Source organism: Zychaea mexicana (assembly GCF_025766255.1).
Source record: "Zychaea mexicana strain RSA 1403 chromosome Unknown BDB00scaffold_34, whole genome shotgun sequence".
Taxonomy (NCBI): domain Eukaryota; kingdom Fungi; phylum Mucoromycota; class Mucoromycetes; order Mucorales; family Lichtheimiaceae; genus Zychaea; species Zychaea mexicana.
Window position 1 is genome coordinate 352,778 of NW_026516697.1, and position 14,632 is coordinate 367,409.

Consider the following 14,632-nt stretch of genomic DNA (forward strand, 5'->3'; position numbering starts at 1 on the left):
AGGGAGAAGTGGTTGCTTTATATATGCGAGACGATCAAACTTGGAGAAATACTGCACTTTGATTCCAGCAAAAAAGACGCTTGTTGCACAAGAAATTTTTCCAAGATGATGCGATCCAAGGTGACGACAATGTTGCACAAGAAATTTTTCTATAATGCAGCAAACCAGGGTGACGCTTTTTATGTGCTTGAAAAATTTTGACCCTCATGTGATGTTGGGGGGAGGGAGGGTGGGTGGAGAGCGCGCAACAAACATGTCCAGGAAACATACGTGAAGCAACAAGCGCACCATGCCTAGAAATGATATGATGGATGTTGCAGAAGGTCAGGTAAAAATGTAACATGTGCTACTGTGTTGGGTTGGTAGGGTCGAGGTGACTTGGTAGGAGAGAATACTTGGGTAAAAGCAGCAATGGTCGTGATTGAGCTCGAGAGAGAAACACGACTAAAGGTAGTGTACCCAACACGCACCCCAGGCCAATCGGGGTTGATGTATAGCTTTGGTGGCCGTAGACATAAATAAATAATGGAGAAAAACAGAAAAGTCAGGTCTGACTTAATATGCATTCGTCTTGCAATACCATCGGACAAGAGAGTCTATGACCATTGCGCATCTTGCAGCCGCCGCGTCGAGGTAGTCCACCCCTGTACAGTCTAGGCCATCCACACGTAATAGTGCGCAGCTACTGGGATGGGATTCCTGGCCTTTCGGAAGTAGTGCTTTTATATAGCCTATTGGCGTTCCTTTGCTACAAGCTACTGTATGTATAAAGACCCCTTGTTGCAGACACTGCCGCCGCTTTGATGCTGGTTGTTCTCCCGCTGTAGAACCATGTCACTTATCGTCGCGGTGTGCTGGCAAGTTCAATTCAGCACTGCTAGTACTAATACTAACGTCAATGATTTCCTGGGGCTTCGCTGGAGGGAGTTGTTCTATGATACACTCACGCCCTCTCACTTCGTATTTGCTTGTGTGACATCTTTGCTCGTGACAGAAGTGCCGAACTCTAGTAGGTCGGCTGCTCTAAGCGAGCCTGCTTTGGCTTATTTTGGGCTTTTGACGGGAAAGGATGGGCGTTGTAGAGCGCGACATAAAAAAATACATATACGGTATGTACAAACAAAACATTTCAGCGCTTGCTTTAATCCTGTTATGCTTGGTTGCAAGTTGAAAGCGGTTTCAAGCTACGCTCTGTTCCTTTGCTGTTTGTCGGTATTCTTTTTCAGTTAGGTATGCCTTCTTTGCAGTTCAATTATAATCGATGTTCCCTGCGCTACGTCAGCTATTAATTCTTCTTGGATCGTCCCAATGGTTGCTGGCATTCCTGACCGGCCTCCCTTCTTTGTAGCTTTTGTTTACGCTCCTCGTACGTAGAGAACGATGACCCACAATCATCCTACATAGTATAGGGCTTGTTCACGCTATGTGTTTGGACTGTTGTCGTCATCGAGAAACTGAACTTGACCTTGGGCGCGTCCATGGGCATGATACGTCAAAGTTCGTACTTCTGCTGTTGTGCCTGTGTATGGATCTTGTGAGGTGCAAGGTCAAATATATCATGGCAACATGATTTTTGTAGCCAATGACTCGCAGATTAATTCATACTGCTAGGAAAACTAGTAGGGAAGTATGGGGTATTGTCGTCTGACATGGACGGTAAAAGTGCGTTTGCAATCCTTTGCACTGTTGCGATCTCTTTCGCTGGAACTCGAGAATTCGTGCATCTGTTACAACTTGGTTTGTCTCGTACGTTATTTGGTGAGCGCAACAACGCTTCCAATAAACTGTGCAATGACTTTATACGCGAATAAGATGCTCTTTGTATGTTCGAAGTGCTATCCTGGGTTCCGTGTCCAGCCCCTTCATAATCTTGTGCTTCTTGTTGCGTCCGTTCCTCTTCTCCAGTTACACCTTCATTCGCAGCTTCATTATCAGCCATATTAATGAACGGGTTTCCAAATTGGATGTTCCTTTCTAAACAACGACAGGTATTGTGCATATATAGATGATAAGCAGTGTATATCAGATCAATGCTATAACATGGATATGAAGCGGATTTTCCAAGAACTATCGTCGTCACAAGAAGCGACACTGTCATCATCATAGCATTGATGCAATCATCAGCTTAATATCACAACCACACGTTTAATGAGAAGATTCGAAGCCTGGAAAGAGCTATATTCTACTGATACTTCAGCGATCGATGCAGCAGCAACCGTTGTTGATCGTAAGTCCGTTTCGCTATCTGTAATTTCTTCTTATGCTCGATCCAGCTGGCACCACCTTGAGGAGTGACAGCATTGTTTGACTTCTGGGCTGCTGTGTACCAATTTTTTTTAGCCAATTTCTGTTTCTTTTGAGGATTAAATCCACCTTTTAATAGGCTTAGATCAATAAAAGTCAAAGAAAGAACGGCCATGTGAACACACATAAAAGAGATGGCGCTTTAGTGTGCTACAACACGCAAACCAGCCCAGCAGACTGGTGTTATTACATAAATCTACGACTCATTTGCTATGTATTTACAAAGCCTGATCCGCTAAAATGCACCCCCCAAAGACCGAAACCCTGCCTCTTTTGACGAGCCTCTGACGACAGTCTCCATGACTGTCCGCCTCCAGCTAGGCCAAAAATTTTATATTTTTAATCTTACCATTTATTGCTATTCGTTTCAAGTCACAACGACGATTGCATTCACGATAGCAAACAAAGGATCATTTTGCATGGATTAGTGGGCTGCTCCTCATTGGTTGCTTTAGCAGTAGTACCAACAACAGCATATAGCATTGTTGCCGCAGCTGATGGAAAATTTTAGACCAGGGGAGGAGTTTTTGGAGCATATCAGTCCGAATACTTGGAAACTCGACCAAGCACCTTAGTGGTAGTTGTAGCAGAACTCATGATGATAAAAACGTATAGCGAATTCGACAGATCGTAGTAATCAGATAATAGCTCACTATCACCGATCGTCTACATATCAGCCATCTCGTATATTTAATTATCAACGGAACAAAAATTATATGGACGCACATGTAAATTGGCAACAGAAGTCTATTTGTCAGTCGTCATTTGATAAGGGTCGGTTTTAAGAAATCTGTTGTTTAGTCGTGCTGGCCCCGTCGAAAATGCCTTTGACAGACATACTTTGTACAAACATACCCAACAACGGCAAACTTCAGTTGAGCTTTCGGTACGTGTTGCAATCGTCGTTCCGCGATGCATACGTTCACCTGTCGAGACGCGACTATCCTCTACCAAGTTTATATTTGTACGTATTGCGTGTGCTTTTTTCCATACGCTCCTAAGTTTTCTTTCACAGTATCATCATTTTAGTAGGACAAGGATAGACGATCTCATACACTTATTTCCACGTTAACGAACACTAGCATGAAGAAGTTCGACGTGGCCAGTTATTAGAACAATAGTTTTAAAGAATAAAACACGATCAAACAATAGACAGTATCTGTCAGAAGGTGCTATTCTTCATTATTTAGGCCCGGATAGTATGTATGAGGCTAGGGGAATTTGACAATTATTTAGCCTACAAAATTGATCCGCGAAAAAGACTAGAGACGTTTGTTAGGAAAAAAAAGAAGAAACGGGCTATTGCTGGCGAAGTGTGGTATAATCAATCCTTGCTCCTAGGTCTATATACTTTCTTTACACTTTATTCACTTATTTAATTCCTTACAATATAAATGTGTTTATACCATTCGTCAGATAATAAGCATCAATCTAGTTTTTCGGTTTGCTATCATACCATATCTTCTTGCCCTTGGATTACGCTAATTCTGATAGTTCTCGAGAAGTCATTGGCTCGATTTAGAACACCGTGTTTGCTGTTGGAGATTCGCCGTAAACAGTCAAGCGCTTGACACTTTTATCGCCACCCAACTCATTTCTCCACATGTCATTTTCCGCCGTTCGATCACCACTGCAGACCGCTTTGTTGCGTTCGGTCGCAATAAAAAACAACAATGCAGCTGTTATTGCTTCTAGATATACCACCAAAACTACCACCGAAGCAGCTGGCGAGGAACAACGTCAGCAACAGCAACCTGCAGCCAATGACATTCCAACATGGAACGATTACTTTGAATTAAGAAAGAAGCGTCGCGTGTACGAGCTGGTCTCATGCGTGCCTAGCACTATTGCACCTGCCATGGGCTCGATCTCGTATTTTGCACAACTCGAAATTGATCCCTTCACAACCTTTTTTGGCATGGATCCAGTTATGGCTTCGGCTTTGGCCACTGTTGGTGCTGTAAGTTTTTTTCTTTTCTTTGTGGGACGAAACAGAGAGAATGCAGAAACAAAAAAAAAATCGTGCAAAGCAAGAAGGAAGCGTTGAAAGATTCACTTTATACATAGGGCTTTGGTGGTTTCATGTTTGGCCCAGTTCTCGGTAACTTGTTGTTCAAAGCCATGAACAACAAAATTGTCCCTTCGATGGATCGCCGCGACAAGGTCTTTTACGAGCATATTAAAGCAAACCGTGCCGATGCTCGATTGAATTCGATCCGTAACCCTGTGCCTGATTACTATGGCGAAAAGATTCAGTCTGTAGCGGATTATCGTGCCTGGTTGCGGAAGCAGCGCGAACATTATAGAAAGGGTGTTTTTGGTGGCAACTCAGATGACTTGGATAACTAGATTCTTTCTTTCCCCCTCATATATACACGTATACACCCAACCGCTCATTTTGTACAAACCCTGTAGACTTCTTTCTGTCCACTTTGCAATCCACACCACCCCGCTCAGTATAATTAGATCTTTTATCATGAAAAAGTATTACACTATTGCTAGAAAGATTCAAACGACTATATCGTATTTTTTGTCGTCTTATTTGGGCCTCTTCTACATATTAAACATGGAATGCAGGATGAAATGCTGAGATAAGGGAGGAACAAGAACGTGCACTTTTTATTCAAACTTTTTGTAGCTATTTTCAGTTAACATTTTTGATTGTTGCCGTATAATATTATACTGAATAGGACACTAATGCGGTGTGCATATGTGATGACTTTAGATTTCAATAACAACTTTGCCCAATTGCTGACCATGACTACATACAATGAAGAAAATGAAAAAAGGTTATTACGCCGGATATAGTGGGTGATTTATGAACAAAAAGAAACAGACAGCGTGATCACTTACGCCAAGAGCGAGACTGACTTGTCAAGATTCTCTTGCGTCAATCCCTTGAAAGAATGAGAGACCACAGGGCGCACTTTGTTCTTATCGATGAATTCAAGCATTTTGGCGAATTCTGCACGCGATCCCATAGTCGAACCTTTCAGTTCGCAGTTTCGTCCCCACAAATCCCTGGTAAACGAGACGCCCTGTGGACTGGCAGTATCACCGTACTGGGCAATGATACCGCCTTGTGCCATAGCTTCTGGAAGCTTTTCAAACAATTTGCCGCCTGATCCATCGACGACAGCATTGATTAACTTTCCGTTAAGCTGCTTCTTCAAATCTTCAATCGCATTGGCTATATATATGGTATGAAAAAAATCAGTACATTGAATTGATAATCTCTGCTGCTGTTGCTCAATTATAATGGTGAAGATAATGAGGCTGTAGTATACATACGATCTTTGTAGTTGACACCGCCTTCAGCACCCAATTCTTTGGCAAACTTGATCTTGTCAGGGTTGGATGATGTAACATAGACATGGGCTCCAACAGCAACTGCGAATCGTAATGCAAAAAGTGCTACACCGCCACCAATACCGGTAACCAGAACGTAATCACCTTTTTGAGCTTGACATTTCGAGAACAAGGCTCTGTTTATAAAAATCATGCAGAGAAAGCAGATGCGCATGTCTATTATCAGTGTCTTATGACTATCAAAAAAGAAGAAACATTCATCCACAAAACTTGTAAGTGCATATACCTGTAAGCAGTCAAACCAGCAAGTGGAATAGCAGCAGCTTCAGAATCAGTCAAGTGCTCCGGGCATGGAAACACTTCTTTACTGTCAATGTTGATGGTCTCTGCGAAGGTTCCTACATAATACAGAAACGTAGAATCGTTTGACTGTTAATCTTCCTAACCTCCACCCACCATATGACATTATTCATGCAAGAAAGAAAAGTTTGTAAATATTCAAATAGTGTCACTAACCTGGTGATGGAAGCATACCGAGGATACGGAAATCACCTTCAGGACCACGAGGACAGGAGTCCCAGTTGACACTTGGACTAATAAGGACTCGCTGACCTTCGTTGACAGATGCAGCGCCCTTCTTCTCGAGAACTCCGACGGCATCGGCACCAAGCACGGAATTGAGGACGATACCAGGATAAAGACCCTTGAGAATCCAGATATCACTGATATGTATCATAGGGACGACGCGTTGTTAAAAATCATCAAGTGGTAAAGCATAAAAAACCAACGTCGCTAAATCACGGAAGCAGAAAATTATACCGATGATTGAACGCGACTGCTCTGACTTTGACAACAGATTCGTTTGCTTGTGGTTGTGGTGGGTTAAACTCTTTCACTTCCAAACCATGCTTGAATGGTTCAGATTTGGGTGTATCAGTAAGAATTGCAGCTAAAACCATGTTTTGGAATTAATTAAAAAAAATAAAATGCAATTGGGTGGGACAAAAAATCAGAATCTCATCGCCTTTATATACCTTTGGCCCGATTATTAATCAAGACTTTCGCCTCTTTGTATGTCGGACAATAACCCCTGTTTTACGCGGTGTCGGAAAACAGATTACCTGCTATGAATGCTTATGGACAGCTTTTTGCATATGTGGCCATTTAGTCTTCAACAAACTTGCTACTCGACAGCTGCCATTTGTCTTTTGCTTGCAACTGCATGTACATATCCTGACATGTCTCTCTCTGGGCGGTGGTTAGTTTGGTGCTGGTGTCGGTTGGTTCTTCGGCAACACTTGTAGGACTACCGTCGCTGCTATTCGGTTGTGCTGACTGCGGGAGAATTTTACTCCAGTCTGGTTTGCTTTTAACCTAGCAATTGAAAAATGCAGCATTATTATGATCTGTCATTCTCTAATTTTCGTGTCATTGACAGTATGCGTACCACTCCAGATTTTGACACTAGTGAGCCGAACTTTGCAGACAAGAGTTCTTGGACGTTTTCCCAACGATTAGAATGCGCAGCAATGGCTTTTGAGTTGAGCTCAATGAATTCAGCTAACTTTGGTTAGGTGATGCTCTCAAGGTAGTATGTCATAATGACTCTAAAATGGGACGTAATGAGTACCTAGGACAACAACGCTGACAGTATTTGAGCATTTACGTACGTGTATCAATAATATCCATGGTATGGAGTCGAGAGAGGCTGGTAAAGCATGAACTGTACACTGGCGGAGTCATTTATAGGCTCGATTTTTTTTACAGAGCCTCTGCATAACGCAGGAGAGGCACAAGATCTTGCTGCTTTTGTGAACTTCGTAACGATATCGTCACCATAGGTGAGCACATAAATATGTGCATCATTACCATTACCTGGCTTTTGCAATGCTTGGTGTAGAAGTCGTACAGTAAATTGAAACAGTTGTGCGGAGGATGTCATAGGCATTGCTGATTCTTTTTCTTTGATTTACCCACTTTCTGCTATAGGTTCTTTGGTTGCAAGGGCTATATGCTGATCCCATTTTTTCAAGAGTGTATCTTGCTTATCAGGATACTCAGCGTTGTGGAGGGCCACTTCAGCATCGTTTGATAGTTGTTTGATACGCTTGTGATTGCGCTGGATTGTAAGAACTGAAATTCATATTAGTGGGATCCTTTATAAAGTCATTATTAGTAGGGATAATGATCTAATTTACCAGTGTTATTGACCTTTTCTTCGCAAAAAAATGAGTGCGATACTGTAGAGAGCTTAAGCCGCCTGTTGAGAGGAGCCACTGAGCGTGTCATGGATACAAAACCGTTGAGGTATGATAACAATCGCATTGGCCATTATCCGTCCGTCAATCATGCCAAAGCCTTTTACCGAACGAGGATGATAGTGAGTTGTGCAAGCTGCGTTGTGTCCGGTAGTATGGAAGATGCTGACTGCGACAGGGACATCTTCGATGTCTTTCAGACATGGTGTTTTCTACACGAACATATAAGAATTCATAAAACACTGTATAAATTGTGTAAATGATTAGTACCTTTAAGGCAGTGCAGAGCTTACAGCCAACATCGTACATTATGCGTATGTTGCTTCCATATACTTCAGTGTCTGTAACTTTCTTCAATACGCGAAGAACATACGTATAATTTTAAGTAGATTAATGAGTAAATACATATGGCAGGTCAAATACAAATCAACAGTATACTAACCGTTCGCCTTTGCTACGAATATCGACTATAGCTATAGGGTAGCCATGGCTTCCGCAGGTGCATGAAAAAGCACCGGTCTTATCAAGGCCCTTTGCTGATCCGCCTTTTGATTCAAGTGCGCCAAACGATGCACAGCCATCCTTGGCTTTATAATATGCAGATATAAGTATCTTAGATACCGTTGAAGGGATGGCGCGAGAACCTATAAGTAAATGCTGGAACTTAAGTTGTTGTGAGCGCTGTAGATAGCGAGAGGCCAGCTTACGCCACATTAGCTCTTTGTGTGGGCAATCCCAGATAAAATGTTGTGTTGTATCTTGGTTGGCCACAGAAAATGCAGAAGGCGTGGATTGCTGGGTTGGATCGCTGTTTACAGGGAGCTTTGCAATGAAATAGGCGCCAAAGGATGGCGTGTGCGTGGTGTGGAAACGTTGCTTGCCAAAATGTTCGCCAGGCTTTTCATGTGGCGCGAGAATATTGGTCGCTTAACTGGGAAAGTGGTGGCTGGTGCTGTTGTCAGAAAGTTTTGGGGTCTAGGTACTTCACGACGAGGCCGTTCTGAAGAGATCAAACCTAAAGACGGTCCGCTTTAAAGGGTTGTTGGAGATTAAAAAATTGCGCTAATTCGGGGATCAGTGGGTGTTGCGGCAACGAGAAGCCGGCAGAAAGAAGGGCCGATTGAGCATAGACCACGGTCAAGGAGGTTAAGACAAGGCGCAGGCGGGTGCGATGCGGTTGATGGGCTACAAGTTGTCTTGGTTGGAGCGTACCCGTCGTAGAGTCTACATGAAAGCCCGCTTGATTAAGAAACCAGATCAGTTGAACTTGCGTGTTGGGTGGACTTTGAGTGGTTTGGGAGATCAGGATAGACGAAGGTGATGGGAAGTTCAGCGACAATAGATGTAGTAAATGATTCGAAATTACGTGGTAATCCCAGTTTACCACCGATGTCCAAAATAGGTCTGAGTGTTGTAAGGCGTTTGAAGGCAAGAGTGCGACAATCCACAAAGGCGAGTAGTACCAGGTGATGCTGTGTCTCCGAGAAGGTGGATTTGCAGAATCGCAAAACAGGTACACTATAGGAAAGAAAAAACCTTAATATACCTTAAAAAACCTAAAAAAACCTAAAACCTGAAAAAACCTGAAACGGGCAAATTAAGGTATATTCAGGTTTTTTTTAAACCTGAAAAAACCTGAGAAAACTCGAATATACCTTAATATGCGTGGTTTCTCTGATTCGTCTTATTGGTCGGTCGAAGCGTGAAATGCGTTCAACTGTGTTTATGATTGGGTACATACATCGTATCTTATTGGTCGTTGTACGTATAGCTGTATCCGTTTGGGAGCATCATTGGATACTTCATCAGCTATTCACATTTCCTCATTGATCCTCTTTCATATTATGTATGCTAAAAAACTGATTTCGATTGGATGACAATATGTTTATTATTAAATTTTGCTTTCTATAATAATTCTTTGACAAATCATTTTTGCATTGTGTAGTACACAAGCAAATAAGTGTTCAATTCTATTTAGTTGCCAACACGACCGCAACAGCTAACACCACGAGCATTACGAGCACCGACGCGAGCAGCACTGGTGCTGTCAGTGAAGTCATTAGCAGATCCATCGCATGAACGGGCGCGTTTGCGTGATGTAGTCTCTCTTTTAATTAGGTTGGTATATCATGGATGCTCATTCTATGCCATGCAATATGGATTTTTGATCTACTGTATACCTTGGCTTAAAGAGAGCAACACACTGGGTAGTTGCGACGCGTCTTCGTCTTCCGACTATTACACTAGGAGCCTTGAACAGTCGTCTGTGTTTGATGTCGACGGCAACGCAACCTCATGGTGTTGACGAACGCTGGTTGAGTACAACCAGTGTGTGTGCTATGAAGTACGTCAAATACATCTGCATTGGTAGAGTATATATACCTTTATTCTGAAAAAACACATGTTTCCTCTTGTGGAGCGCTTGATAATGTCTGATAGCGTTTAAAAACAGTAATATTTTGAAGGTAAGCATTATATACATATATACCGGAAACGCTAATACTCCTAGTATGTACTTACTGATTTTTGGTAGAAGCCGCCCTAGGCAACGCGTTTCTTGTAAGTTATTGCGCGATCCCCCGAAGTTGCAGGATTTTGTTTGTAGCCCAACTGTTCACGCACGCAGCCAAGGGTGCAGATCTTTAGCATGCGCTCTATAAATCTTGTTGCGCCTTCAAGGTCGTCTCTAGTATCGCTGACCAGCTCGTTCTAAGCAAATCAATATCAGCTTTGCTGAGAATACCATCGACCATTATCCCAGATCGTCCCCATATGTTGTCCCTGATATTGACTTCGTCGCTGCGCGTGATATCCAATTGGTGCTCCCTGACAACGTCATGGCACAGACTGGTCAGCTCCTCCATTACAAACTTCGTCTGTGAGTCGACTTTGCGTTTGTAAGACCGTGTCAAGAGCATGCCGTCGAACAGCCCAGAAGAAAACGCCCTTGATACGGAGCTGGAAGATTCTACAGATGGACATGAAAGGACAGCACTGTACATCCCCAACTATAAGAGTTACTGATGTGGAAAGATCATCCAACGCCTTACTGTGACATCAACTTCCCTTGCCAAGGAGCCGACCGACCGTGCAAGTGCAAGCATTGAATCGTTATTGTTTTTGATAGCGTTAAGAATTGCTAGGATTTGAGGATTCATGTTAAGTTGTTTCTGTGTGATGTTTTATTATTGACGAAAGAGGAGAAGGAATAAGAAAAGGAACGATTTTTTTTTTCAAACGGCAAGATGAAGCATACAAGGAGAGGCAAGGTCAAACAAATGAGGAGAAAAGGATCAACTTTGTTTTGATACTGCCTAAAATGGAAATCACCATAGATACCGCAGTTCACCAAGAAGTTCGTTGTCTCGTTTGTGACCTGCAAACGTAGTGACGCTTCGATGTACTTTCAATACTGCACACCAGCTGTTTGATATGCTTTACATTAACAACTCCATCGTGCGATACAGCCACGTGCCACTGTCATTAGACTTTTCAGCGTCATATACTTTCACCAAGGCAAATAATCTGGCAGCGTCTACATCATAATGCTGAAAGTACACCATAACTTCACCAATACGTATAAGCCTGGACTGCTGAACGCGATTGTTACCCTGCCAGCTGTTGGTGTTAATGGTCAACCGCAGGCGGCATAAGATTTTTCTTCCGTGATAGAGAAGGTGTTGACATATTGATGAGATGAAAAAAAAATGTGGTCAGGTGTGTCGGAAGTTTCATTTGGTACAACAACGGTGGTCCTGGTTGAACTAATTTCAGGTTTATTCAGGTTTTTTAAGGTATATTAAGGTTTTTTTTCCTACAGTGGTAGCGCTACAGTTTCCGAGCAGGATGAAGTGGTTGAGCAGTGGTTGGGCTCAGCGCAGTTGATCCAGGACAGCGAGAACACCTCGTGACGCGGGCGGTTGCAGGTATCAAAGCTGACAGCAGGAAAATGACGATGGAAAGCAAACTGGACACATATGATGATAATACTTGTAATATGCAAATCGTATGCCATGTCCGGCTGAGGAGTAAGAAATTGGCGACTAAACCACGAGCAAGCATGGAGAGGCCACGAGAAGAGAGTCGCTGCGCGTGAATGCTGATTTTGGTGTGAAGTTGTTGCAGAAAACTGTCGAGCTGTCTTTGGAGCTGGTCAATGGAAAGCCGAGTTAGACGGCAAGTTCGGTGGCGGTGGCAATGGCGTCATGCCAGTGACCGATGCCAGTGACCGACGCCGTGTTGGTGTAAGGTGTGACGCCAAACTGATTGATTTGTACCGTTGAGTGAAGCTTCAACAGTTTTTACCCGGTTGAGTTCTGCATTAGATGCGCGACCGTGGGGTCAAGATGGTCAAAAGATTGATGTAACTCGCCGAGATGTGACAAAAAGACAAGGATATCATCAGCGGTTGCTCATTGTTATTGAAGCCGAGATACGTGGCCGTCAACGTTCGATCGTATTTTTTCTTTCTTTCTTGCAGCCGCTCATGTTTAATTGGATGAGGCCAAAAAGAGTCAGCTGATGTGGATTGGTATAACGTCCACGATGATGCTTTTGGTGTCAAACTTTCAGTTGTATACTCTTGCACATTCGATCACTCCTGTAAATTAGAAAGGTCAACCAGTGCGAAAATCAAGCGTGTCTTCTTTTCCAACAGCTAAAAGTGGGTGAACGTAAACCACTGGTGACAAAACCGTCCGTATGCAGTAATAAAATCCCTTCTATGTACTTTACATACAAGCTGCTATTGAACAGAGATCTTAAGAAATCATCACCGATGTTTGCTTTTACCAAATCGCTTATATGTGCTGTTGTTGGCGGCTGCGTGGTCTATGGTGATATGAAACAACAGCCATTCAGCTTCTATTGCATTCTCGCTTGACTAAAGAAGTCGAAGAGATGGTGAAAACTTAGCGTCAGTAAGAAAAAAGTGTTGTGTATGACTGTTTCGAATGATGATGTAAGTGTGAGTGAAGTTGAATAGTACAGCTAGTTGACAAACTTATGATCGCATAATCAAATGGTGTATAAATAAAAAAGAAAAGTTTAGTAGCGTATGATTTTCTGGGATTATCGCTTTTATTGTCATGAGGACAAAGATACGAAAGACGAGCCTACGTTATAAGCGTCGATATAACGATTCATTACGGGAGCGTAGTGAACTTTTGCTCCACTATAAAAACACTGGAAATCTACAACGAGAGACTGCAAATCTTTATTCTGAAAATCTACAAAATTGTCAAAAATGGAGATTAGCAGTCGAAATAGATTGGCCGATTTCAGCAGTATACTAGCAGTCGAAATATTTCCCATAGTGGACAATTTCTTTTCTGCCTTCTTGGTGAGGGATACTATATATAAAGAAAGCAACAATAATGCATCAGCTACAATCAGTTAGTAGCATCGTCTCGCCATAAACTATTCCAAGGTATAAAGCTGTGCATCCTTTTAAGGTATGTACAAACTTATTATCTAGTACGAGCGCAAACACCAGTAGATTCCCTTACTTATTACTAAGGGAAACGATCGTTGGTTTTATGCGATGCATTTGAAAATGCTATTTGCAGCGGATGAGACGAAGAAAAGAGCGGGATTGCGTACTACTACAGTATATGTTTTCTCTTTGGTTTTGAAAGCCTTTTCCTTTCTGTGTCACATGCACTCTGCTAGACAGAGCGATACCGAGAGAGTGAATCCTTGGGTGCACCATTACAAACCTTTTATTTTCCTTTTCAGTGATTCTCTTCGACACAACAAGCCATCTTCAATGAGATAAATTGCAATGGAGCCCACAGAGAAACATACAGGAACTGTATGTTGGTTGCACGGCTTGGGTGACTCTGGTGCGGATTGGTTATATCTCGTCGAGGGAATAGCACCTCCCTTTCCCTCATATCACATAGATTTTTCCCACTGCGTAAGTTGAAGATTCGTCCATCATATATCATACAAATCAGCGAACTTGAAAAAGACGGATTCAAAAGGACATGATTAATTCTTTAAAATTAGGCAAGTTTCTACTATGTACATTAATCGCTACTCCTGCATGAACGTAGCAGTATTAGAACACATGACATGAAAAATTATGTACACATGCAGTCAACGAGCTTATTCAAGCCGGAATTGACAGCGGCACCCCTTCAGATCGTATTATTTTGTGCGCCTTCTCCCAGGGTAAAAAATGAACTTGCATTAAAAATCATATACGTTGTTTGTAAAGCTGACCAAATGTTAATTTCATATTGTTAAGGCTGAGTGATTACTTTGCTCACAGGATACTCGACGCATCATAAACTTGCGGGTGTCATTGGCTGCAGTGGATGGTTGGGTGTGATTGAAGGAATAGAAAATGTAATGCAGCTTGGATAGTGGATCACACTGTTGGCCTCTCTTGCCCATAGCTCACATATGCTCTTTCTTTATAATTGGCACCGAGACAAACAAGAAAATAATATTTTTTTTATGCCACGGGGACAAGGATATGATAGTAAAGCCGCGGTACAGTCAGGCAACCGCAAAGTATTTCAACAAGATCGGGTTCCAGGCAACGTTCAAGTTGTATCCAGGGCTCGGCCATGCTGCCTGGTTACAGGAAATTGGGGATATTGCCAGCTCCATCAAGCAGCAGCTGCCCCTTTGACATGAGAGTAAGCTTCAGTAAATAAGGACTGCATACAGGCTACTTGAATTAAAAGCGGGTGATTACCATATAAAGAAGGCGTATCGAATATTACACAAGAATGTACCTTTTATTTTATGCG

At 42.5% G+C, this 14,632-nt stretch overlaps 9 protein-coding genes across 9 annotated transcripts; 5 read left to right on the plus strand and 4 right to left on the minus strand.

Moving 5' to 3' along the window:
• The first annotated feature begins 759 nt into the window (after positions 1-759).
• On the plus strand, positions 760-1,331 carry BDB00DRAFT_822238 (uncharacterized protein). Its single transcript, XM_053123454.1, has one exon. It carries the CDS (start codon positions 832-834, stop codon positions 1,228-1,230), a length of 399 nt encoding a protein of 132 aa, XP_052979976.1. The 5' UTR covers positions 760-831; the 3' UTR covers positions 1,231-1,331.
• A 90-nt stretch (positions 1,332-1,421) lies between these two features.
• BDB00DRAFT_872182 (uncharacterized protein) lies at positions 1,422-1,939 on the minus strand (the record flags this gene model as incomplete). The annotated part of the gene is made up of 2 exons (XM_053126924.1): positions 1,422-1,531; positions 1,606-1,939. The coding sequence occupies 2 exons, from the start codon at positions 1,937-1,939 to the stop codon at positions 1,422-1,424; spliced, it is 444 nt and encodes a 147-aa protein (XP_052979977.1).
• A 2,121-nt stretch (positions 1,940-4,060) lies between these two features.
• On the plus strand, positions 4,061-4,653 carry BDB00DRAFT_734803 (mitochondrial import protein Pam17; the record flags this gene model as incomplete). The annotated part of the gene is made up of 2 exons (XM_053118368.1): positions 4,061-4,264; positions 4,372-4,653. Coding segments are annotated over 2 exons (486 nt in total), but the record flags the coding sequence as incomplete, so codon positions are not given.
• Positions 4,654-5,025: 372 nt separating this feature from the next.
• Positions 5,026-6,572, minus strand: BDB00DRAFT_883041 (uncharacterized protein; the record flags this gene model as incomplete). Its single annotated transcript, XM_053128200.1, has 6 exons — positions 5,026-5,065; positions 5,158-5,494; positions 5,596-5,789; positions 5,900-6,011; positions 6,130-6,335; positions 6,433-6,572. The coding sequence occupies 6 exons, from the start codon at positions 6,570-6,572 to the stop codon at positions 5,026-5,028; spliced, it is 1,029 nt and encodes a 342-aa protein (XP_052979979.1).
• A 43-nt stretch (positions 6,573-6,615) lies between these two features.
• Positions 6,616-7,336, plus strand: BDB00DRAFT_363903 (uncharacterized protein). Its single transcript, XM_053117089.1, has 3 exons — positions 6,616-6,892; positions 7,052-7,201; positions 7,312-7,336. Exons 1-2 carry the CDS (start codon positions 6,744-6,746, stop codon positions 7,185-7,187), a joined length of 285 nt encoding a protein of 94 aa, XP_052979980.1. The 5' UTR covers positions 6,616-6,743; the 3' UTR covers positions 7,188-7,201; positions 7,312-7,336.
• Positions 7,337-9,845: 2,509 nt separating this feature from the next.
• Positions 9,846-10,583, minus strand: BDB00DRAFT_938870 (uncharacterized protein; the record flags this gene model as incomplete). The annotated part of the gene is made up of 5 exons (XM_053129301.1): positions 10,430-10,583; positions 10,392-10,402; positions 10,254-10,320; positions 10,052-10,163; positions 9,846-9,978 (listed from the first exon to the last, which is right to left on the minus strand). Exons 1-5 carry the CDS (start codon positions 10,518-10,520, stop codon positions 9,846-9,848), a joined length of 414 nt encoding a protein of 137 aa, XP_052979981.1. The 5' UTR covers positions 10,521-10,583.
• Positions 10,584-11,807: 1,224 nt separating this feature from the next.
• Positions 11,808-11,999, minus strand: BDB00DRAFT_741001 (uncharacterized protein; the record flags this gene model as incomplete). The annotated part of the gene is made up of 1 exon (XM_053118460.1): positions 11,808-11,999. A coding segment is annotated over one exon (192 nt), but the record flags the coding sequence as incomplete, so codon positions are not given.
• A 1,279-nt stretch (positions 12,000-13,278) lies between these two features.
• On the plus strand, positions 13,279-14,045 carry BDB00DRAFT_975394 (uncharacterized protein). Its single transcript, XM_053129910.1, has 2 exons — positions 13,279-13,788; positions 13,881-14,045. Exon 1 carries the CDS (start codon positions 13,414-13,416, stop codon positions 13,645-13,647), a length of 234 nt encoding a protein of 77 aa, XP_052979983.1. The 5' UTR covers positions 13,279-13,413; the 3' UTR covers positions 13,648-13,788; positions 13,881-14,045.
• On the plus strand, positions 13,967-14,511 carry BDB00DRAFT_763315 (Phospholipase/carboxylesterase/thioesterase; the record flags this gene model as incomplete). Its single annotated transcript, XM_053119392.1, has 3 exons — positions 13,967-14,045; positions 14,128-14,199; positions 14,273-14,511. Coding segments are annotated over 3 exons (390 nt in total), but the record flags the coding sequence as incomplete, so codon positions are not given.
• Between the last annotated feature and the right edge of the window lie 121 nt (positions 14,512-14,632).